The following is a 26,854-nucleotide window of genomic DNA, read 5'->3' on the forward strand; positions in this document are numbered from 1 at the left end:
CCTAGCCAAAATGTCAGTCAAGTATGTGGGTGGAATAAAGACATTTTCAGAGAAACCGGTCTCAAAAAATTGACACCCCATTCATGCTTTCTTAGGAAGTATCTAGAGAATATAGCCCACCAAAGTGAGAGAGAGGAAATTAATCAAGGAAAGACATAGTCCAGAAGACGGCAAAGGGAAGCCCCAGGATGACCACTGTGGATACAGCCTAGAGAAAGCAACCAGTGACAACTAGAGCAGGATGACTGGGGCTCCAGGAAGAAGGCCTCCAAAGGAAGGAAAAAAGAAATGGAACTGATAGACTAGCTGATGTGTGGGCCAGACTGAAAGGAGTTGTATGATGCTCTCTGAGAACTAAGGGATGAACTAGTGACCACTACATAGGAAAGCAAGCATGTGAAAAATAAGGCAACTACTAATTCCAGGGGTTAAAAAAAAAAAAAGCCTTACAAGAAATTTAATTATAGCATAATGTGTGCCTTGGCTCTGAACAACATGTATACAGTCATACTAATGCAGACACTACAATTTGATTCAATTAAATCTTGAGACGTAATTGCATTGGAAAGATGTAGAGGAGGGAGATATAAAGAGAGACACATGATGGCTTAAAGTAGGCACAGGCAAAAAAATCAAGAAACAGCAGTATAAGAACGCCACTTAGCGATATGGAGATAGACACAAAGGAAATACCTAGAAGATGTGAATGCGGTTACCTCTAAGGAATAAGACTAGATTGAGGAAGGATGAGATAGATGTTGCTATTTTTCTTTATAAACCATTAAAGTATATTTGAATTTTTAAAAGATTGTACTTTTTAACTTAAATCTTTTACTTTTTAAAAATTAAAAGCTAAAGACTTGAAACAAAAAGCCCAACTGTCCTCTAAGATAATCAAGAAGCAACTCTCCTGCACTATTCCATGCAAAGAAAGATGTAAATAATGAAATTGGTGTTCTAAAGGTTTTAGTCAAACCAAAATCAGACATTTCTGGCTATGTTTTTAACTTAAGCTGTTCTGCAGACTACCTGAAAAATGATTATCTTCCTAATACCCTGATCGCCTCGATCAAGTAATAATGCACATGGAGAAAACAGCCCAGTACCAAGAAACAAGAGCCAGCGGCAGCCTGGCTCTAGTGAATCATAACAACTCAAGAGGACCAGCGTATGAAAAGAACTGACCTATGAGCAACCACTGAGAAAGCACAGTGGGGATGAGGGATCAAAAGGCTGTACATTATAAGCTTCTAGCAATTCTTACTTCAAGACCCCCATGGAAATTCAGTATAAAAATTCCAAAGGTGTAAATCATACAAATAAGAACAACTCTGCTAAGCCACATGCTTTTTTCTTCCTAATTTCAGGTATTCTTCCTACAGACGAGAGAAATCCATTCTTTCCTCCCTCAAGCATTCATTCTGATTCAAGAAAACCTTTTGATTTAAAATTGTAAGACAACCAATTTTGTCAGCATTGCGAGAAAGAGCTGTTATGCTACTTAATGATGCACTTAGTGTGATACAGGCAGGGACTAGCTACATCATTTGTGGGCCCAGTGCAAAATGAAAATGCACTGCTCCCTGTTCAAGAAGTATTAAGAATTTCAAAACAGCAACAGTAAAGCATTAAACCAACAGCAAGGCCCTTCCACAAGTATGGGGCTCTCCACCCCTGCACAAGCTGCCCACCCTCCTCTGGATGCAGGAGTCAGAGCAGTAAAGCCCTTTTTATAGTTTTTGAGTTACAGGTTGACAGGATGGGAGGAGGTGATTTATTGTTAATTGGAAATGGCTATCTGATAAAACTGCCAGTAGAAATAAATTCCCTAAAGTTTTGTTATTGACTCTCTAGAGAGAAATGCAAACATTTTGACATATTCAAGGAACTTGTTTGGAAAATAGTTCTTTGTCTCGGAGCTGAAATTTAAAGCCTCCTGAAATGTATTTCAGTTTAGAACTTAAAATTGTTTAATGGGTTGGTTTGGTGTCCTGTCGTGTCCAATTTGTCTTGAGTTTTTAAAACACAGTAACAAAAGGTCCCTTTTGGATGATCTGCATAATTTGCATGATAATTATGGCACTTTTTAGCTAAATATAACTGCAAATGTGAAGTTCACATTACTAAACAGCCATCTCCATCATATGTTTATGGAGATACTTGAATAGTATGTCTCTTAGCAACCGCTGACTACTTTTCAGATTTGCAGAGTGGTTGAAAGCAGTCTTTAGACAATATGCTACTAAACTCTTGCCACCATAATCCACCGAATGAAATAATTTAAGGTTTGGCAATTCATTTTTGGTCTTGGAGGAGGGAGATGTCACAAAGAACCCATTTTCCCATCCATCCTAATACAGATGAAAATTATCTTTCTTGGGAATAGGCAAAGTTGTTTCATAAGCCTAGGCAAGCCTATACACTTCCAGCTAAGTAACCTGAGCCTAAAATCAACATTACCATGGACACAAGTGCACTATGTAATCAGTCGACTATCTTAGCTAAGTACATGACAGCTTTCCTGTGTAAAGACTGAGATTAAGTACATACGAAATATTAAAGGTTATGTATAGCTAGATTTAGCAAAAATTACAAAGAAATTTAAGTAACCCAGTCCATTCTTAAGTTAAACAAACAAACAATCAAACAAACAAAACCTTCAAAGGTGCAAGTCACAGATGGTTTTGTCTGGCCCATATAAAAATCTGGATTTCCAGGTTTTCTTAAAAAAAAAAAGTCACAAGTTCTAGCAACATTTGGCTCACTTGCCAATGAGCCAACACTTAATACGGGTGAGCTGGCCATAGCATCCAAGTTCCCTGGGTCACCACTGTTTCCATCAACTCCTTTCTGTCACACCCAGATTACTTCATTATGTAACATTTGTCTGGCCTCCGTAAAGATTGAATGCGCTTTCCCTGGCTCTCACATACTGAAAAGTACATGTGCCTGGCACTAATTACACATTTACTTCTAACACTGATTGGAAGAAATCAGTTGGTAAAGTGGAACTGATGAGAACCCAAGGACAGGAAAGACCATATTTAATATCTTAAAAAACACCCAACAGCCAGAGAAGAACCATTCAAGTAGAGACTAAAGGGCTTTTCAATTTTATAGAATGGTAAAAGTTGGATTTCAAAAAATTGGTAACATGCTAGGTAAGGCATGATAAGACTAACACGATGTAACTTCCTGGATTGAGGCTGCTCTGGAAAATAACGATGAAAGAAGGTTCTCAAAACAAGAACTGATCCTAATAAAAACAGTAGTGACAGCTGCAGTATACCATTTACTGAACACAAACTACTGTCAAGAATTCTATTAAGTGCATACTATATACATCTGGACAACAACCTTACAACATAATTACTATCATATTATGGATTTTTTGCATCTACTTTCCATTCAAGACAACTGAGGCATAGAATAGTTATGTAACTTGCCCAAGGTTGAGCACTGAAAAATGGTTAAGTCTGAATTCAAATCAGTCTATACACTTAACCACTAGTCTACACTGCTTCCTGATAAGGAAGAAAAAGGAGAAGTACTGAAAGATGCTCTTGAGACAACACAGGAAGCTTTTCATTGAGCTTCAGATTTTAAAAAGACACACACAAATGACAAAAGGAAGGAAACACAAAAAAATGTTAAATATAAAAGAATGGTGTAATCTTACAAAAATAGTCTTAAGAAGGTTAATGCACAGAATCAGCTCAAGTTTATGAAAAAATGCAAGGCACCACAGTGAGAATATAACTGTATTTAAAATAGTTACTATTCTTACTGATTAGAACATACATGTTCATTATTTTTTAAATGCAAAAATTAAAGAAATAACAAAAATTAGAAAGTGAAGATCATCACACATACCAGACAATTAACAAAAATTTGGTGTATCTCCTTCCAAAAATTTTAGTACATGTACAAATATTCCTTTTCCCCAAAATAACAGATTCAGGTTCAAGATATTGTACTGTTCTATAATGTGCATGTTTCACTTAAAAACAGATCATGTGTAGCTCTGAATCTTTTCACAGACAGATTAATATTTTATTATGTGAACGTCCACAGTTTATCCAATCAACCCCCTACTGAGGAACTTTTTAAGTGTTTACAATTTTCTAACCATCATTAATAAAGATGTACTCAATATCCTTATACATACTGTTTTGTGTATATATCTGACTATTTCTCATGGAATTGCTCAGTCACAATTTGAGTCAATAGAATACTATCAGGTCTCTTCAGAGTGTTATACCAATTTAATACATATGTAAGTAATAGGTATCTATCTGTCTAATCATACATTTCTATGAGTTTTATGACATAATAAGAAGGGTCTTTTTCATCCAAGCCTCTATTGTGTCCCAGTCTCCTGTACCCATACCACACTGTTTTAATTACTGTACTTATACTATGCTTTAATAATTAATTTATTGTTCTTTTATACTATGCTTTAATAACTATCATTTTTTTGAAAAATTTCTTCTATTTCATAAACTATGAAATTTTCAAATAAACTCCTAAAGATTTAATTAGAATTACACTAAATGTATAAATTAAATTGGAGATCCTATGGACATCTTTATGATGGTAAGTCTTCCCATCCAGGAATATGGTACATTTCTGCATTTTTTTCTAGCCTTCTTTGCAAAATTTTATTGTAAGTTTCATATAAATTTTAAATTTTTGTTCCAAAAGATGCAAGTGTTAAAACTAATACTGGAATCAAGAAAAATAAAATATCCTACCAATGTAGACAGATAATATAAGATAAGGAGGGTGGGAAAAGGAGGGGGGACTACTATTTAATAAACAACTACTATGCCCCATATATAATTTCAGCAGATATTTTTACTAGTCATAGTATTTTATCATCATAACAAGCCTACTTTGTTATAACTTGTAAGAGAGGCAACTGTTACTGCCATTTTACAGAGGAAAACACTGAGGCTCAGAACAGTCAATAATCTGCCCAAGTTTTCAGTACCTGTTTAAGACTGAAGGTCGGGAGCCTGTGTTTGTACCCACAGTGCCAACTCAGTTAAGCAGATTTAACAGCTGTCAGTTTGAGGGTATATCCTATTTCACTTATCAGTACCTCACTTATTCTGTTATCCCCATGTCACTCATGAGAGACTTCAGCTTGGGTGGCAAGTGTATTAACTTGCTGAAAGTCACACTGCAAGTAGGCAGGAAAGCCAGAGTTTGAATCCAGTTTCTTCTTATCCCTCAGCTCATATTCTCAGCTCCTAAAATATACTCAAGAGTACACAAGGGAGTCAGGATTCAAACCCAGGGCCCTCTAACTTTCCCTCCACTACATCACGTGACAATAGCTCAACTCTCATTTTGCTTTCGTGGATGGAGGAATGAGAATCAGAACAGATTGTGAAGAATACAGCTATCTCCTATAGAAAGTCACAGTAAATCTTGTGGCTAGAACAAATTATGTCTAACTGAATAAAAAAGTTATGAGTTGAGCTCAACATAACTCTCTTTGAGACCTTTGAGAATCCACAGAGAGCAAGAAATCTGCTCAAAGAAAAGGAACAAGGTAAACATCAACCTGATTTGCAAAAGAGAAAAGTACAAGGGTTCCCACGTCTCATGTCTCTCAAAGAGAACCAGGCTAGGACTGGGGGCACCATGGGAGTCCACAGGGTAGAGAAGAAAGAGGGGAAAGAGAGGGCAGGCAAATTAATGAGCTGACTACAGGGTACAGAAGTATGCAGGACCTGCCAGCTCAACGACAGTTAAGGCATGGTGGCCAGAGGAAGAGGAGGGTAGGGTGGGGTCGGGGGTGACAGGGCAGAATCTCAGCAATAATGCCTCGAGCTCCAAAAGGCCCCCCACTGCCAGCAGGTCCCAAGTCAGGACCAAAGCTCTGAGGAAGGAAGCTCAGGAGAAGTAAGCAGAGGATCAAGGCCCCACTCCTAGAAGGTGCTGGGATCCAGGCAAGTCATCAGCAAACTGAAGGAAGGAAAAGGAACAGGAGGCCAACTTTACAGGTGACCGACATGAATGAACAGGGTAATCTGGAAGATGGCAGCTAACAGGCGCCAGCGCTCATCCCCAACATGATAGTCAGTGCACTGGTTGGTCACATGATTACATTCAAGTACCACTCAGAGGTGATGCTGATTCCACCAATACCCTGCTTGACCCTTTCAGGACTGATTCAGGCACTGGGAGGAGCCCTCGTCTAAAGGATGAGTTCATCAATAGAACCAGCAGAGGGAAGATGAAGAAGGCAAAAAAGTTGAAAAACTGAGGCAGGGAAGGAAAGCATCAAGTATAAGAAGAAGGGCTTCACTACTTATTCTCTATTTCTTGTCTCTGGCAAAACCCGGGAATAGATGATCAAGGCCATGATTTGCAGGTAGTCAGGGCGACATTACCAGTTAACAGCTGCGGCCCCCAGAAGTTCACCAATGCCCCACGGCAGATGAATAGCATTCTCTTAATGGTAAAGGTCCAAGGCCCACAGATGACAGGAATGCTGTAAACACACAGTCCTGGCTTTGACCATTGCATCTGACAAAGTCTTATACTCTCCTTATAAAAACAAATTCTAAATGCAAGGATGATGATATTCTAGAGTAAATTTCTAACTGGCTCAAGGAGGAAATTCAAAGACTGCTGATTAGTGAATCTGTGCTGAAATAAACGAAGTTGCTCAGGCATGCCACAGGCCTCTACCCTCAGCCCTGGCTAGTTTAACAATCTTAATCAATGGCTTAGATGAAGCCAATTGCTAGTGTATTTAAGAAAGTCACAGACATGATGATAGAAGGCATAGTGAACAAGGTGGTAAAAAAAAAAAACAAGCAAACTGCAAAATCAACAAGAAAAAGGGAAAAATGGGTACAAAAAAGCATGTGTAAGACTAAATTAGAAGTCAGTTAAGACCACAAGCTTATTTAACGTAAGTAAGCAGTGTCACAGAACAGCAAGGAGAGCTAATGAGACTTCCCCTTTAAGAAACCTAACATCCAGACAAGGGGATGGTGACTCTGAGCTGCACTGGACTGATCAGGCTCAGGGCACGGTGTGCAGACACAGATGTCATCCTTGAAGACAAATGGACACATGTTGAAGACTTCAAAAACTGACAAGTGAGACAGGGTTAACAGAACTCAGGACTCAGTCTAGAGCAGAGAACAGATACTGACAGCTGGTAGGCTACCTCCAGAAGGCAAATGGCTTCACAGTTCATCCTGAACAGGATTTTAGAACTATCAGAAAATTTCACATAAAAATTTGGATTTGGGAGGGGAAAAAAGCTCTCCCAGAAAAAAAAAAATTGGCAATAACTGAAGAAAGAGGCGTAGTCAAAGTTCTCCTCAGTTGGAGCTGGTCTACCTCCTATTGTCTGACATCTGGCCACCAGACTATTATAAATGAGCTTACAAGAATTTGAGTTGTAACTGCTGTTCTGGAGAAAAAGAGGTGAGCGGTAAATATAAAAGCTGTGTTCTAATACCTGAAAGGCTATGCCAGGGCTAGTGACATACTAAGGGACTATTCTGAAGAAATAAGGCCAAAGGGTACGAGTCATAAGGAGGTTCAACATAAAAAAGAATTTTCTAACAAAAATGGAACAATCAGCCCGGGTATGTGGTCCTTCGCCACTGAAAAAGGACAAGCAGAGGTCACCCGTTACCGGGATCTCAAAGGAAACTGATTCACTGGGTAAAGAACTAGATAGTCAACCCCAATGTCTCTGTTGGTTTCATCTTCGGAGCTTTAAGATCGTCAGTCCCCACCTACCACGCAGAGCACGCTTGACTGGGCCCTGCACGCTGTTCATGTAGGAAAAGCACTGGCTTCACAGTCAGAAGGCAGGATTTACTGTTTCCATGTCAACTAAACACAAGTTCGACTGTAGAATCATTATCTGATCCTCTTGGGCACTTTAATTTACCATAAGTGTAAGAGAACATTGTTATTTCATTAGTATTGAGAAGCAGGGGCTACTCCTGCCTTGAAGTCATTCCAAGTTACAGCGAGGGGACTCACAGGGAGGCATCATGGTATAATGGACAGAAAACCAGAAGAGGAACTGTGCTTGGGAAAACTGGATAATTTTTCTAGACCTCAGATTACTCATCTATAAAATGGGCATAAAACTTAGCCATGTCTGCTCTAGATTGTTGTAAAAATCTAATTAAATAATGGCGTTCTGACAACCATACAGTGCAACAGAAATGAAAAGACTTTCCAAGACAAACACAGAACTATTATGTCTCGCCTTTGTGTTGCCTGAAATGCATTCTGCCTCCTTGGTACAAGGATCTGGACCAACCTACCCATTTCCCAGTGATCAATGAGTGCATCTATTTACCTGCCTCTCTATATATCAAATCGCACTTTCCCAAGGCTTCTCAATCTAGTATATCAAAAATTCTGAATGTATTAATTTAGTGAAGGAGGGGGAATGAGGTCAGCACTGAGGTTATCACTCTTTGTCCAGATAAGGCATAGGAGAGCAATTTCCTGCCAAAGTAATGTGTTAAATTTGAAGTTCTACATACTGGCCCACTAGGAGATATTTATTCTTTTTAACATAAGGCATCTCATTAATCAGTTAGAAAGGAGCTACAAGAGTCTATACACCAGTTGACTCAAGTACCCATTTTTATACGTAAATGTCAACAAAAAGGGCAGGGAGATAGTATCTAAACATTCAGGGCCGCAGAAGTACCCAAGTCCAGGATAAGAAGATATGATAGTTATGAAATGTAAAATGACAAATCAAGAAAAACGCATAGACACAACATTGTAAAATGATTATAAATCAATAAAAAAAGTTTAAAAAAAAAAAGAAAAGAAAAACGCATAGATACCCCAAGAAATTCCAAACAGGCAGGTGAGCGTTAATCTCTTCAAGGAAATCTTAAGGGGTTAAGCTACTTCCTAGCTGTGAAAGCTTACCTGTACCCTGACTCTGATGATTTATTAAGGGTTATTTATGCTCATAGGCCATGCCTATGAGCATAAATAGTTTGAAATCCTTATGCAAACAAAAGTTTTCAAGCTACATAGAGATTCACACAAACTAGGCTTATATAAGTGAAATTCCTTCATAATTAAATTTTAAGAAAACTGCAGGGATTTGGGCATTAGCATTCCTTGCTGTTTAAAATGTAATTAATTTCCAGCACAATAAATTAAAGAGGTACCTATTACTTTTAACAGGCAATAATGGAAACTAACTTATGTGTATCTATTTGTTTACAGGGTGATGTAATTGTCACTGCAAGATTTTTTAACAAAACAAACATCAAGAGAAAATGAGATAGTGTTATCAACTGAAAAACAAATACATGCAACCACAAGAATGTGCTTACCTGTAATACAAATTTCTGATCTATGTATTTTTTGGCAATGCTGGGTTGGAATTCTTGGCTTTCCAAAAATCGTATGAAAAATTCATATACAAGCTGCAACAAATAGATTATCATTGATTTCAAATTATAATTCACTGAGAATAGTATCAAAAACCATAAAAAGTTCTAATACTAAAACTTACAGGGAGGTCAGTGGGTTTTAATATCAATCAGCTAGCCATGTTAGCCTTTCTTGTAGCTTTCAGTTGCTGTTATAATTTTTAACTTTTAAAATTTAAAATATGAAAACATAGCCAAACAAAGCAAATAAAAATTCCCACAATCTCACCATTCAGAGTAACCATTGTAAACATTAACATATAAACCTCCCAGCTTTTCTCTATACTTCTACAATATGCCAATGTACTATAAATATATTTTTTTTACATAGTTTTCAAACTACTTTTATGATCGTTTACTAGACAATACATTGTGGACAATTTATGCCAACAATATCTAAGCCATCATTCTCAGTAGCTACAAGCATTCCATTATACATAATTTATAATAAATAATTCCATTATTCATAATTAATTTAACCCATATCCTATGCTTAGACATTAAGTAGTTTCTGAATTACTTCTTTATTAAATTATGCCACAATGCACATCATAGAACATACATCAGTGTGCACTTGCTCAATTATTTCATAAAGAAAGAATTCTAAAAGTGAAATTGTTAGATCAGAAGAAATCCAAACATTACAGGATTTTCAACACTCATTACCAATTTCCCTTCAGAAAGTTTATGGTAATTTACACTTTACTAAGTGTAATTTACTAAGCAATATATGATGGAGTATCAGAATATTCTCATCTGTGAAGAGTTAGAATATTCTCATCCACAAAGTAAACCTCAAATATCTGTTCTGTTAAACAGTGGGAGACCACTGGTCATGCTCTTTGTAAAACAAATCTAGGCTAAAGTATACATTAGATCCTGGTGTAGTATACAACAGTGTATCAAAACTAGGGCTTTTAAGAGACAAACACTGGGTTGAAAGTCCAGCTCTGTCCCTTACTGTGTAACCCTAGGCAAGTCAATTTCTCTGAAAGTCTGCAGCTTTAACTGCATAATGGGGATAATAATCCCTAAGATTAAATGTGACAATATACTATAAAAAGTCCTCTACAAAGTGACTAATACAAATCACAGCATTCTCAAACTTTAAAGTCTCATTCCTTCACATTTAAAAGTTATTGAAGACTCCAAAAAGCTTGTTTTACATGAGACATAAATATAAAAGTAGAAATAAAGTTTAATTTAATATATTTATTATTTTACAATAAAATACATCACACATTAACATTATATTTTGTGAAATTTTAATATATTTAATATTATTTATCTTTTATATATTTAATGTATTTATTACTTTATATTTAATATATTTATTATTTTACTACATATTTAATATATTTATTATTTATTGTATTTATGGATTTAATATATTTATTTTTATTTATAATTGTATATTATTTTACAACAATAAAATACATCACACGCTAACATCAATATATTTTTGTGAAAAACAACTTTGTTTTGAAAAAATTACTAAGAAAAGAAGCATTGTTTTTTATTTTTGTAAATCTCTTTCATGGCATATTAGAAGACAGATTCTTATCTGTTTCTGTATTCAGTCAGTTGTAATATATTGTTTTGGTTGCAGTATATAAAGAAAATCAAGCCTCACACAGACCTACTAGTATCAAAAAGGGGGAGCGCTTTCATAGCCTTTTCACAGAATTGTGGATACTCTTCTTTGACACTACGCCAGAACTCAACAGTCATTTCTTAAAGAAAAGCTTCAGTGTAGACTCTGAAACCGTATCAATGAACTTTTCATACTCTGTTACACTAAATTCCAATCATGTGTCTTGTATTTTGGATGATCTTTACCCATGCAGTTTCCTAACATCATTCATTGGCCAACTGGAAAACATTGGTTCACTGAGTTATGGAGGTTTTTCAAATGCTGACACACTTCATTACACAGTTTCAGGAAAAGTCACATTCTTTAATATCTCCAATTTTATCAAAAAAAAAACACAAAACAAAACAAAACCCTAAGCTTTGAGGAGCTATAAAGCTCAAAGTGACAGATAAAGGGCAGACACAAGTTTTCCAAAATTTTAATTCTAAATTTTGCTCAAATGCTCTCATTTCATCAGTTGTATTCTGTGTTTCAAAGAAAGCATCTACCAAATACCCAAGTAGGAACAACCACAGCTTTCAGGTATTCTTGCAACTAAAAGATGGTGTATTTCACCAAAAAACAGCTAGTTTAGCTCAAAATCACACAATGCCTCAGCACAAGACAAGCACTGCACTTTGGTACGCAACAGATGTGTTTTATGTATACTTCCCATCTCATTGCGAAGAGTATTTTCTTAAATGTGTACTCAAAGGTCAAGATTTTAATAAAATAATTTTTGCTGCTTCTCCAAGGACATTCTTCATTGAAGTTGTAAGTGCATGGCAGTGAAGAATGCAACTACTCAGCCAGTTTGGCACAACTGCCTTGATTTGTGCAATTTTAAACACCCTTGCTTTTACAAATATTAGTGCACATGTCAAACACAGTGAGAGAGCAAATAACACAGTATTATTGTAAAACTAGTTTTGACCTTGCAGGTCACTGAAAATCAGGTCTCAGAGGCCCCAAGGGTCTGTAGCTACACTAACCTAAATGTGTCATATAGTGACTTGTGGCTTCAGACTCTAACTTAACACTGATATAAGGTATTCACACTAGGATTTTACTTCTTTATAAAATTGTTTTTCTCTTTGAAACTCTCTGAATTCAGAAAAACTTCTTTCCCAGGGATCTGAACATTGCCAAGTTGTACTTCTAGTCATAAAAATGCCTGAGTTCAAAGATCCCCTAAAAGAATTGCTATTTTTTTGGAAACATTAATCTTTCAACTCTAAGTTTTACAAATAGAATGTCACCCTTATTCAAATAACCCATAGAATGGGCTTTCATCTCTCTTCTGATTCCCACAAAGTAAAGAGATTCTCATCTTCCAGGCCTGACTTGTGGGCTGGCAGGCCTTTCCAGTGGGATTGGCAAAGTGTCCTCTCCACTCTGGTCCCTTGAAAGCAGTTATGGTTTGAAACAGTTTGGTGGAAACACTTCAGACACATTTATTAATAAGCACAGATGTTCTCTACTTTAGGAGACAGATTTTGCCTCAGAATCAAAAGTCTCCTTGAGTTCCTAAAGGGAAAGACTAGGGACTGGGGAGGATAAAATACTTTTCAAGGTCACATGAGTGAATTCTCCAAGGAACATGAGTAGAAAGACTTCAGCATTGCGGTTTTGCAGTCTAAAGTGTAAAGCATTAAAAACAATCCCTTAATTGTTAGTGGAGGTTCTAGAAAATCATATTCCACTAGAAATACAGACCCAGTTTCAGAAAATACACAAAGAATAACCATGGTAACCACAGGATACCAGTTTAAAAGATCCCAACACAAACAGAAAAAATCAAATAACACACATACAGAAGAACTTTTGACATATGTGAATTAAAAACTTGTGGATTTAATACTTTTTCCTACTTTCAAAAATCCTCAAAGATCCATGACTTATTATAATGAGCAATTTTGTATGAACCATAAATTTAAATCAAAGTGTGTTTGAGCAGTCAATTAGTGAGGCAAGGAGCTGAGCCAATCACCTAACAACCACAATGTGATTTTGTTGTTCTCTACTATTGTCAGAGATTTGGTCATAAACACTATGCTTCTCATAAAATGTGGTCCAGTAGAAGCAGCATACCGCTAATGCTGGTGTTAAGAAAAAGTGAAAAGGTCAAAGAAAGTGCTATGTTTTGGTCAAAAAAAAAATAGATTGTGAATCAATCATAAAGTAAAATGTTGAATTTAGTGATGGGTCACTATGACGTGAATGACCTTTCATGAATGGAAAAGGAGATTTCCTTAAGAAATCACTCAGCGAGGGCTCCTGTCAGTACTAAAACCACTTCTCAGTGAAAATGGAAAGGTGACTGATTTGTGGAGTCAGAATGTACAAAGAAAACACAGAACTTATGAGGTAAGTCAGGAGCTGGTACAGAGACTCCCTATAAAGCAAAAGTTGGTTAAGGCCAAGAGTGTGTCTATGACTTGACCTTTGCTATGAATCAAGGTGGACTGTGAATTTTAAGATTAAGTTTCTTGAGCTGATCCGGCAGAGCTCACTTTTTCCCGAGCTAAAGAAGGGGCGAGAGGATTACAGGCTCCAACAAGACTATCAACACAGATGAAACCAGCCGTTTCGAGATATAATTTGTGACTCTACATCCATAAGGGTACATACAGGTCTTATAACATCACTCCTCACAGTGGCTTTGGTTTTAAGAGTTTCAGATGAACTAATGGTTAATGTTCCTGGAGTCACAACATGGTTTAAGCTAGAGACTTTTGGTGGCAGAATGCAGATTAATAGCTTTGGAAATTAATTTGGTCCCATATTTTATAGAGTCATTAAGCTTAGGAAGGATTAACTGAAATACTGAGTTAAACTTTATTGTACTTTAGGGGAAATTTATATCTATGGTGATCATGATTTAGAGTATTCAAAAAGCTCTTGCAAATGGCAAGAGTGGTCTACTATCTCTTCTTTGGGATATAGAGAGGACAACAAGTTGAAGCTTTGAAGATATCAGCCTCCCTGTCTTTTCTACCACAATATGTAAGACTTTCCTGAGAAATTACCTTTTGTTTGTTCTGTTTTTCAAATTTCTTCCAGACTACACTGCACTTCTATGAATTTCTATGAACACATGAAGAATAAGACATGAGTGGGGAGGGTAGAGTGTGTGCTTAAAAAGCATGAGGTCCTGGGTTCAGTCGCCAGTACCTCCATTAAAAAAAGAGGTAAATAAATAAAAATAAACTTAATTACTTAACCCTCCCAAAAAGAGACAATGTAAAACAAATAAATATTTTTTAAGCGATGGCAAGAAGTCCACCTATCCAAACAAGGAATTCCTTTTTTTTTTTTTTTTGGATTTTTGTCACAATCTGGGATACACCATGAGAAAAGCACAAATAGTTTTGCAAACTGCTTAGATTGCAAATAGTCATGTCTGGCACCTTAAGAAATCACTAGTTGTGTTCTAACTAATTTACTCCATCTTGGCATCGGTAGCAGGAATACATATGTATAATATGCCTAGGTAGGAGCTGAGAAAACAGAGCCCCTGAAATCTGTCTGTGTAACTAGGGAAAGAAGCATACATGTATTTCTGCAGCCACCTTGAAAGTTGGGGAAAAAAATAAACCCTTAGAATCTCTAGACCTTACCTCCCTGCTGCATAGTTTTCTGCCCTTCAGAAAGCCAACTAGTAACCACGAACACACTTCTACAAAGACGCAGTGCCCTCTGTCTTGGGGTGAAAATCTACAAGGTTATATTTCTTCTCTACCATCCTTTCCCTCCTCACAAGTTGTCACCCAGCCTCTGAGAACATTCTAACTGAATGGAAAGATGACTTTGACGTTCTTTACACTCCCATTTCCTTGTTCTACTCATTTGAGAAATGCTGGCCCTGAAAGAAGGCAGCCAGGTAGAGGGGAGATGGGATAGCTCAAGTAGCTCAAGTGGTAGCATGCACAAGGTCCTGGGTTCAATTCCCAGTGCCTCCTCTAAAAATAAATAAATAAATAAACCTAATTACCCGCACCCCACCCCGCCGCAAAAAAAGAAGGCAGCCAGGAAAGGAGATTGGAAATGGTCTGATGTGGATAAGTAAATACAATGCAGATAGGGCTGGTGCAGGGAAGGGGGGTGCTGGGATGTCCCTGATCTGTCGGGGCACGTAAGTATGAGTAGAAAACATGGCCTTCTTGCTGCAAGAGAACAAAACTGGCCTTCACACAAGGTTTTTCTCAGCTATTGCTCCTCTTTTCACACTGGGAAATAGCTGTTGCAATTTTGTTTTTGCCCTTCCAGGCTAAAGAAGCACGTTTGTGGTTATCAAGAAGACAGGATTCAAAGTCCCCAGGGTACCTCACTGCTGAAAATGAGGTATGTACTCTGTGACCTAATCACATCTAACTAATATTAATGTGAAAGTAGTTCTGTTCTTGTTTGAGGCTCCAGCAGGCAGGATCACAGAGGCTCCAATAAAAAGAACTGCCAGCTGGGCCTGCAACCCGGGAGGGCCCACCCTAAAGCATTACAACACTTACTATTTTATTCTTTGGGCATCCTAATTATCGAGAGTAAGAAACATCAAAAGCATTCTGGAGCTTTCCATTAATGTACTTTAATTTGATTTCTTGGTGAATAAAGGCCTTCAAGGAATTCCCATGCTAATCAGCTAATGAGTTAATGGCTCTTTTTCTTAGAATAAATGGTAGCTCAAAGTACCTGTAAGTGTGGCCACGATGCCTCAAGGGTAGGTTCATCTTCTTCTGGATCAAATTCATTGCTGTCGCTAGGAGGGAGAGTTCGGAATATATTGCAAGATACCTAAAAATAAACAAGCAGCAGCGTTAGCTGGAGTGCAGGCACCTCCTCAGCAGCCTTACCCGAGGTCTCTGCGGCCAGTCGAAGGGACCCCAGATGAAGATGACAGAAACACCACCAAATGAGAAGGGGATCTCTTTCTACCGCTTTAAGGTCAGGACTACCTCCAGGCAAAGCTGGAAAGCAGCAGGGTGCACCGTCTACACTCTGTTTAATAGTACTCCTGGTCCTTCTAAGGTCATCCCCACGCCAGGTCCCTGGGATTTTATTTATAACTTCTATCAAAACTTGTGCTTGGTTACTTACCAGTCAAGCATGCTTCAAAGTAATCAATTTACACTAAGATACAAATAACTGCTAACGGGCTTCATGTATTTCCCTTCTCAGGCAAACTCACAATTTGCAAATTCACAGCTAGACGAACGGTGAAATTACAAAATTACAAATTACAAAAAGCAAATCAGAAAAGATATTTCAGAACCGAAAATCCTTAAAATTACCTAATCGGTTCTCGGTTTATAAAACAGTAACAATGCCCTGGGTATTTCTTTACTAGGAGAAATTTCCAAATTTCCAAATTAAATCCTAGGTGCTCAAAGAATGGTCATTAGTTGGCTGTTGAAACTGGGTCATAAAGAGAAGAGAGTTCATTATACGATTCTACTATTTCTGTATATATTCAAGATTTCTACAGTTAAATGCTTAATTTTTAAAATGCTGTTACTATTATTTTACAGTAACCTACTCAGGGTTTCTTCCAATTTCTATTCTGTTTGTTGTTCTATTTACTTGTCTATGTTCTCCCAAAGACCCAAATATATCCTCAGATCTAAAAAATAAAATGGGGGATTGGGAAGGAGGAGGAGACTGTACCAAAAGTCTTTGATGGAATTTCTACATAATGCAGTTTAAAATACTAAGCTATAAAATGCTGCTCTGAAAGAAGGAAAAAGAAAGGCTTCTGGCAGCCCACATAATCTGAATGTGTTTACTCATTGAACAAATAATGATTAAGTGCCCATTATGTGCACACACTGTTCTGTGCGCTGAAAAATAGCAATGAACAAAAGCAGATAAAAATTTGCCCCTTCCAGGAGTTTACATTCTAGTTTAAGTCACATTTATCCCTATTTTCTACATTTGGAAACTGAGCCCAGATGAGTAAGCCACGGAAAGATCTGATTTTTTTTTAAGCGCAATGGGATGCCATTACTGGATTTTAAACAGAGACGTGACATGGTTTGATTTTTGCTTTTTAAAAAATATCACTCTGGTAGCTGTGTATAGAACAGACAGGAAAGAGGTAAGTTAGAAGCCTATGAAAGTGGCAAGAGATGATGACAGCTTGGACTAGAACGGTAGCAAAGAAGACAGAAAAAGACTGATTCAAAATATATTCTGGAGGTCATATTAGAAAATAAGCAGAGTTTGGGGGTCTCAGGAGCTAGGAGAAAAGAGTGTGTTAAGAAGGAAAAACAAGAGCACAGAGTAGCATCTATTGGATTCAGCAGCCCTATGAAGTGGGTACTATTATTATCCAATATTCACCACTGAAGAAACAGAAGCACAGGTGGTGCTGGGATCTGAGGTTACAGTTAGTAACCAGCAGTTACAGCTGAACCCAGGCTGTCAGGTTCTACCACAGTGTTCTAGAAAAGTGGGTAGACTACCCTCTTTGCTCTCCTTTAACTTAGATGACTGAAAAAAAATTAACGTATTAGAATATTTTTGCTATGGCTAATTACAGCATGCACAGTTATATTATTTTACTTTTGTCCCTTCCAATGAATATTAGAAATTATGTTTATGAAGAAACTAGTGATTTTTCAAATAACTATCAACAAATGACTTCTCTTCAACCAGTCAGCTATACTATAATCAAAAGAACAAAAGTCTTTTAATTAGTTGCTTTTGAATCTTCATTAAACTATATGTGTATTTTAGAAACTGAGTCTTCAACCCAACTACATCATCTGTATTTCTTGTACTCTGGAACAAGTTTTTCCCCCCTCTGGCCAAGATGTAAAAGTAAATCAAGAAAGTGAAAAGAAAAGAAAGAAAGAGTAAAGAAGGAAGAGAAAAGAAAAGAGAAGAGAAGAAAAGAAAAGAAAAGAAAAAAGACAAGAAATGAAAAAAGAGAAATGGCTTCTCTGTAGGAAAAATTCTGGATTGAAGGACACAGAAACTTCTGTTCCTCTGTACTCTGGGACATATAATCTTTCTTACAGTGCCCACCATGTGCTGCAGCAAACATCTGTTTACATATTTGTTTCTCTCTTCCCACTAATTAAGACTATGCAATGTCATATTCACATTTGGTTTTTTAGCACATATGAGGCATCCACTAAATGTTCACAAAATAAAGGTTTGGATATACAATGAAACTGTATTTTGGTTTTACTTTAACCAAATTTCAATTTAAATTTTCCTTAGTGATTTAAATAAATCTAGGTTACTTAACCTAAGATGTTTTACTCTGACAGTGTTCTAAACCTCTCATTGGGTCAAAGCTTCATCTCTTAATTATCATCACATCAAAAGAACGTCAAATTGTGTCAATAATCCAAACAGTAATTCCAAAGGCATGTACATCTCACTTAGCCACGTACTGCCATTTCTTCAGATTTGCTCTCCTTATAATCCTTTATTTAGTTTACTTCTAAACATTCACCATGAGTAATGAGGAAGCATGGACTTATTAGGCTAAACAATTAATAGTCAAATCAATTGGTTAAGCACTTCTCTAGCACAAATGGAAACAATGTCAAAGCAAATCAAGTGACATGCAAAAGGCCAAGGCTTTGACCCCGTCAGGCACATAATAGGTGCTTAATAAAAATGTCATGAATGAATGAACCATCACTCCCATCCTTGAGAATCTATCCTAAGAAACTAACTTAAGACAAGATGGAAAAACTTAAAGCAGTCATTTGCAACATTCTCCAAAGAGTGTAAAATTGGAAATAACCTTTATGTCCAACATGAGATAAATACATCAACTTAGCAGAATTCTGTGTACCATTAAAGATGATCGCTACCCTGAAACACAAAGAAATGTTTATAAATAAAGATCTAGGGGGAAAGATGACTTAAAATGGTGTGGCTCTAACTATAAAGATAAGAATGGAAATGGATAACTAAAGAGAAATTAAGAAAAGCTGTATTAAAGCAAGAGGAATACGGATGAAACTTGGTAGCTGCTGTTTACCCTCTTGGGACACACCAAATAAGTCCTAAATCCATAGAGACGTGCGGTATGTGAGTTATGCCTTTAATTTCGAGATGAAAATGGGCTCTTGAATTTGTCTGAACAAGATTATTACTGTCTGGAGAGAATTAAAAATCAGAGACTCTCACAATGCCCAGCGTCTGGCTCATGAATGAATGGCTGAAGGACTGAATGAATGGACAAGTTTATCTATATAGCTGAACTCCAAAATCATAAATTTATCATGAGATGGGCTGAGGGGAAGGGATGAGGGAGAGGGGGTCCTCTGAATCCCCTGAGTTTTCTGCAATATTTTACATGTATAAGTCCAACTTGGGAAAAGAACCAGTTGCCTTCATCAGATTTTCAAAAGACTTCCAAGATCTAGAAATGGTTAAAAACCCCTGTCCAAAATAATAAATTTGCTTCCATTAAATCTTCCTCTATTGTTGCAGCCACTTCTGATTTATAGCCTAGGTTTTAAAGGAATTATTAAGTAGGTAACATTATTAAATAGGTAGCGGCGGTTGCATGCTTATGCGAATGTATCATGACCACAAGTAGCCACCAATGTCACTCCCCACCACATAGCAAGTATGTCCCATATAGTGCATATTTAGACTAAATATATATATATATTTATATATATATATATATATATTTCCGTTGTTTATCTGAAATTCAAACTTAACTAGGTACCTCGTATTTTTATTTCCTAAATCTGACAACCCTAAAATAACACTAATATTAATTAAGAATCTCTACTGGTTACAACTCAGTTGTGATTCAGAACTGGCAATGTAACATACCAGGGAAGAGGGGGCAGGGGGCAGGAAGCGCTGCAGGCAAGGCCCAGGACCTAACAGCCGCTTGCTTTGAGGGGCTGGCTGCTCTCTTTTTTTTTTCAGTTCTTTGGTTTACTGCTGATTACTGTTTTAACTAGGGTATAAAAAAATAAATGTCAAGGTCTTGGCCAAATGTGAAAGAGAAGACTGAAAGGTTCCTAAGTGCACGACCCGATAAAAAAAAGAGGAAAATTGTTTAAGCATGTTTCCATCAGTTTTTGATAAAACAAACAACTTAGTACTTTTTAACTTGCAGTATCAAAATACAACTATTAATATTTTTAAGTTATTTAAATTACTGCAGGAAAAAAAAACCTAAAAAAACCCAAACTCACTGTCCTCAATCTCTTTCTCTCCCTAGAAACTAGTAATTTTACACCATGATTTTGGTTGACATTTTGCTGTTATTGTAGTTTGAGGAAAATAACAGGCACATTATAAAAGAACAGAATGTGGCTAGCACTTAGTAGCTACTCATTAAGTAGCTACTAAGATTAATAATGAACAAAACAGAACGTAAGAACAATACAGTACTACTTTAAAAAAAATTTATTTAACCTAAAGAAATATTAAAAAGGCTTTCTTTACTTTTTGGTTACTTTTTTTTTTTTTTTAATGGAGCTACTCGGATGGAACCCAGGGCCTCACACATGCTAAGCAGCCCTCTACCACTGAGCTACACCCTCCCCACCAAAAAGTATTTTTAAAAGGCATTAAAGAAATACTTTTTACTTCCTTTAGTTATTTATTTGTTAGCACTACCAACATTTAAGGCAAAAAGTAAAAAATAAAAGAGAAAAAACATTTAAGGCTTGGGTAAACCAGGCATGTAACTTTCATTACAGCATCATAAGGCAACTTAAATCATCTTCCCTGTGCTTTAAAATAATAATTTCCAGATGATTAAGTATCATCTTCCTCAGATAAAAGCAGGTGAACTAATTAACATCAAAAAGATTTCTCCCTCTTTTATCTGTGAAACTATAATTTCATATACTTATGCAACACTGCAAGTATACCAACTGTAAACACAAAAATGACTTCATAGCTATAAGATAAATTTTCTTGGGATTACATCTAAGAAGCAAATTCTCTAACAAAAAAGCACTATATGAATGATGTTAAAGAGAGACCATTCAAGCAAAATTCAAAGTGCCATTATTCCTCTAGCACTATTTGTATTAAGACCTCGTGCAAGTAACAGCTACAATGATATCCCTGAGTTTTTTGCATCCAGTTCATTCATTCATTCATTCATTCGTTCCATAATCTATCACGTATTGAAAAAGAAGCAAAGCGATTTAATCAAGCATTTAGAACCAGAGGGAGAACCCAGTAAATACAATGTTGGAGCTAAGTCATTGTGAATTATTCTCATAGTATTTTGTGTTAGCCCGAAAGATGCTTCTAAATAGATATGATAAAACTAAATCTTGAAAGACAACAGGAAAATCTCATAGTAGTTCATCAATACTTACCAAGGATACAATTTTTAAAAACAATTACATACAATAAAAAATGTGAACATAAACAAAACTTACTTTAAATCTCTAAATCAGACATTTAAAGACTATTTCCAAACATACTAAAATTTGTATTAAATATTCAAACTCTAAAAACTAAAATTCCAACTGTATTTTCCTAGATACCTTGCTATGCTATTTTGCATGTTTTATAACATAAAAGTAATAAGTAATATACGTATAATGTCAAAGTTACTTTTGATAACACCAAATTTAAGAACTCGTAATGGTCCCAATGATAAAGAACCTTTCAAATCTGACCCTCAGCCGCTTTTAAAGTAATTACAGATGAATAATTATTGATAAATAAAAAGACAGGGGAAAAAATCCCAAAGCATTTGTAATTATGCTCAAGGGACTTAGAGCAGATAAATATCTTTTAAGCTGATATTTTGATCAGGAAACAAATGGCAACATTTTTAAACTTTCAATTAGCATTTAATTTAATTCACTGGCAATTTGTTTAATCAATAATTTATTTCTAAAGCCAAACTATATCTTTTAATTACCACAATAAATCTACTGTGGTCTCCACTTCAGACTAGGTATTAAACCTCACTGTCTATGTGAATGGACAAGGCTGCTTAAAAGTTATCTGAACTTGTGAAGCCATTAAAGTCCCTTTTTCTACCATAAAGAGAAGTCCTTAGCACTAATTCTAAAGAGGAGAAATTTAATTAAATCAGTCTGACAACTTCCTAGATTATAAGCATCAACTGCAGGTGTCACTTTATTCTCTAACGTAACAAATATGTAACTGTCATTGCTATTCAATACTATCGATGCAATTAAAATTTTCACACAAGCATTTCCATGAGTTATTATTCCCAACATGCCTGCTTGAGTTAAATATGATTCCTTGAACCAAAACCACCTACACAATGCCATTGTCCGCCATAAGCAAAGGTCTTAGCAACACAATAGGGACTGAAATATTGTGACACACATGTGTGGTCAAGCTACTCAGAGCAAGGTTGTTCACATTTTTATCATAAAACCACCTTTGTGGACAAAGCTCTGTAACTTTGAGAAAACATTCACTGAACCAGAACCAAAGACAGCACTGTTTACACGTGACTAAGAAACATGCATTTGTGACAGTTGTGGGGTTAGTTTTACAACATCCGGAACTCTAGAAGAGGATTTAAAAGATTTCTAAAGTCAATGATTACAACCTTATTATTGTTACCCCCTCAATGTCATATTTTAAATCTGTACTAATTGGGTTTTCTAGGACATAGCAGCTATTCTATTAAACCTGATTTCTGAAATGGGGCAGAAAGAGCATCTTAAAATGATAAAGGAAACTCAGCAATCAGTTGAAGAAGGGGAAGAGCAAACAATAAAAAAAAGACATTTAAAAATTTATGTTGCCCAATTAGAATTTTTACATATGTAGCCAAATTCAAAAGATAAGACTAAAGCAGTAGAAATTTGGGGCATGTACAATTTTCCTAACTCACAAAGATACCATCATTTTTACTTATATTGCCTTCATCAGGTATTTCTTCCAAAATCCACTACGTATACACACTGTTCAGATTTATACAGACGAAAAAACTCTGTGTTCATTGTTGTTATTACTGCTGCTGCTGTCAGTAGCAGTATTTAGTTGATAATTGTTATGCTCAATTGGTGTAACTGGATTTTTCTGAAAACAATTTGATCCCTTTAGACGATCAGTTTCTAGAAGGATCAGAGCACTGACAACTGAGAATCAACAGAATCTGAATATAGATCAAAAGTAAATACGAGGTATAGCTTTGAGGAATACATCAACATTTCATTATAAGGAAACAAAAGGGAGAAATCATGAGAAGCAAACGACTCAGCCTTTTGTTCCACTCGCTTTGACCTACCACATGCCCATCGGATGACAGCAGTGCCACAAAAGCAGGAAAAGAGGATGAGAGGGTAGCAGGATGCAAAGGAAAGAGGAAGACATCTGAACTGAGCCCCCTCCAAGTATATTTATACAAAGTTCAAAATCACACAAAGCTAACTGATAGCATTAATGTCAGGGGTGCAAGGAGAGAGGATTCAAATGCACATAATCTGCGTTCTTACAGTGCCACACCCAGTCACATTAAGAAGGGAGCCCTGTATGAGAGGGTGGCACTGAGTAGCCGGCTTGCCCGTCGTGAGACTGGCTGGGCTATTTCCTTACCACCACCACTCTTTCATCCCCCTAGGGATGCTCCTCTAATTGGTACCTTTGGGTCCTTTCTTTTAGGCTTGTCTGATTCTCCAGAGAAGAATCATCCATCTCCAGACTAGGGATTCCGGGATCCAGGAGCTGAATGGAGAAGAGGGTTAAGGATCTTTCCCTGCTTTCAGAAAGGCACCGCTGTTCGGAACCTGCGCCTAGTGTCCCTGCATCCAGAGTCCCTCCAGTTCAGCCTCTCCAGAGTAACCTTCAGTCATTTGCTGGGAATGGGGAGGAGCATCTGGCTGCCTGGTCTGGGGGGACTGAGTAGGCTCAGGAGCTCCAGCTACTTCTTATACAGACTTTCCACCAAGTCTCCAAAGCACACTTACTTTGAAAACTACCTTTCGGAACCTTCTGGGAGAGAACGTGGTGTGAGCTGGCTACATCTGAACTGTCCTTGCTGCTGGTTAGGGTTCCGCTTTCTTTAATCAGCCAAGGTAGTGACCACCTTGTAGTTCATTTGCTTTCCCGTTTCCAAAATGTTGATTCTGAGAGCTCCTCTCCATTTTGCTTTGTTCTTGCGGGTGTTATTTCTTTTCAGTAATTTTTGTGTGGTTTCAGAGATAAAGGAAGTAAACCTACACACGGGTTCAATTCTCACTATTTACTCAAAAGTAAGCAATTATTTCCTATTAAATTATTTCTTCCATTCTCCAGCAACTTCTGCTAATTTAAGCAATTTAATTTTCTTATGCAAATACATCAATCCCCCGTTAGTGGGAAAGAATTCAGCAGAATCACCAGAAAACTAAATGGTGGTTGCCCTAACCTCAGCCAAGGTAAAGTGAGACAACCCCACTTCAGTTTTCTTTCTCAGAATCAGCACCGACCACACTGGGAGGTCCTAGTGTGAAGCAAAACAGAAAGCAAAGTGCATTCTGGATCTTGGAATACTGAATACAAAAGTCAAATGAATGCCTCGAAGTCGTCATTTTCAACCAATGAACACGTACACAAATCTCAGAAGAAAAATCAGCACCACAACTCAAGGTCGAGCAAAGCTGAATGTCTGGCATGATGCTCTTCTCTCAATGCCCAGTTCTGTCACCTTTTCTCCCCTGACTTCTGTTTCCAGGGCACTAGGATGTCCTTATCTCCATTATTTCCAATTATGTACAGAGCAGTTCTGACATCTCACTAGATCTCAAATTCAATCTAGTCAAAACCAATCACATCCTCATCGACCTCCACTTTCCCCTATAAGAGAATTCTCTTCTCACCTTCCCCATTTTGTCTAACCTTTTGGAATCTTCTTAAATTCTTCCTCTCCTTTATCTACTTTATGCAACTTACCAGCAAGTCATTTTATTCATTCCTTTACAATGTCTCTTTGGTACTAATGGCAATGTTACTTTTAATAGTGGAAATTTGGGGACAGTTTTAATGTCCCAAAGTGGGAAGAAGGTTAAGTAAACAATGGTTTATCCACATAATGGGCTATTAGGCAGACATCAGATGATGTTTTTAAAAGATATTTAATTAAAAGAAAGCATGCTTACATCATAATCTAAAGAAAATTTTTAATCCAAAATTAAATATACAGTAAGATTAGGGGAAAAAATTAACAAGGGGAAGCAGCAAAAGGGCACAAGGAAATTTTCTTAAGTGACAGCAGTGTTCTAGATACAGGATTATGGTCGGATGAGTGTATAAAATTGTTAACTTCATTGAACGTTCACTGCCTAAGACCTTTTCTTAAAATTGTATAGCATATAAGCATGTTCAAAAGTTTTTAAGGGAAAAACCTCATTTTAAAAAACTGACTTGGAGAAAATTGGCCAAAATGTGGACAATGATTGGATTTAAATAATGAAACTATGGATAATTTTTTTTCTCTGGTTTCCAAAGTTTCTTTGATGAGCACAGGAAAAAACAGGGAAGATGGAAGTTCCTTTCCATACTCTTCTCAATTTTCTCTTTCTTTTTTACCATCTGACAAGATTAGGACAACAGCCCTCTGCCATTGGCCATCCAGAGTTAAATCTGCCAGCCTAACACCTCCATAAAGGAGCTGGCAGAAAACTTTCTTTGTGCGGCACGAGAAAGAAAAATAAAAATATCATTTACATTTCACCTCCTACTCAAACATCTCAGCAACTCCCTGCTTGCTGTCTACAAGATTAAGTCTAACCTCTGCTACTCAGCTTGCCAAGACCTCTGTAATCTAGAGCCCTCCCTGCCTCTGCACCTGATTACCCACAAATTCCAACCATGAGCCCTCCACTTCCATCCGGTTTCTATTTCAAGACAAAACTTTGCTCAAAGTGAGAGGCAACTTTCTACCTGCTGAAGCGGTTGACAGTAATGTTAAATTAATTCTCTCTAGAGTCCATTATCCCCACACACACCATCACAGGGGAATATTTCACACAGAGAGACAACTTTATTGTACTGTCTCCAAAATTGGAAATGTAGCAGTGAATCCAAAAGTGAAGATTGTTGATATTAAATCTTGGAATCCAAAAATAGAGGTGTAAACACTGCAATAGTCATAGTGCTTACTGTGTATAAATACAGAGCAGGCCGTCGTACTGCTGGCGTTCCCAGTCCCAGACACAGGCAAGCTGCGGGATACCAGGTTTTTGCTACATTTCATTATGCAGGGACTGCAGGTCCTACATCCCTGAAAGGTACCAAAACTGGTAGATTAAGTGACTTCTGTAAGAACTAAAGTGCACAAATTGCTAAAACAGCAAAAACACGGGGCTTTACTGAAAACACATGTGGTCTGACCTCTGCTTTGGACACTTTATGGTTCAAAATCAGCTAACGCTAAAAGAAAAATTAAACGTCTTGAATTTTGAATTTAAAAAAAAAAAAAAAACCTCAGAACATCTGAGGCTCCCCATGTAGCGTTTCTGGCTACTGAGTATACGTTCTTATTTGAAACTACAGAAAATAAACAGGAAACTGCCCAAACTGTCACTGTCCCTTACTCTGTGTCCGCGTCTCTGTCTGTGACCCATTCATTAGTAAAACAAAGCCCTGAGCTAGTAGGTGAGCAATGAAAACAAAAACACACCTGACCTACATCTGACCAGAGAGTAACATCACTCTTTACCAGAAACTACTGCTTCATAACGAATTGAGTAAGATTGGCCACTCCAGACAAACAACCCTCCCTACCCTGCCTCACTGAGGGGTGCCAGCCTCATCCTGGGGTTGGGGAGGAAGGAGTGTGGGTCTAAGTTCC

At 37.0% G+C, this 26,854-nt stretch overlaps 1 protein-coding gene across 3 annotated transcripts in view; it reads right to left on the minus strand.

Moving 5' to 3' along the window:
- PPP2R5E (protein phosphatase 2 regulatory subunit B'epsilon) overlaps window positions 1-26,854 on the minus strand; it is a 132,333-nt gene that overhangs the window by 26,463 nt on the left and 79,016 nt on the right. For all 3 annotated transcript variants that reach the window (XM_006206977.4, XM_006206976.2, XM_072963184.1), the window contains 2 exons: window positions 15,778-15,879; window positions 9,357-9,449 (listed from right to left, as the gene is read on the minus strand). In XM_006206977.4, the coding sequence (XP_006207039.1) occupies window positions 9,357-9,449; window positions 15,778-15,879 (195 nt within the window). The remainder of the gene's footprint in view (window positions 1-9,356; window positions 9,450-15,777; window positions 15,880-26,854) is intronic.

Source organism: Vicugna pacos, chromosome 6 (assembly GCF_048564905.1).
Source record: "Vicugna pacos chromosome 6, VicPac4, whole genome shotgun sequence".
Lineage (NCBI taxonomy): Eukaryota > Metazoa > Chordata > Mammalia > Artiodactyla > Camelidae > Vicugna > Vicugna pacos.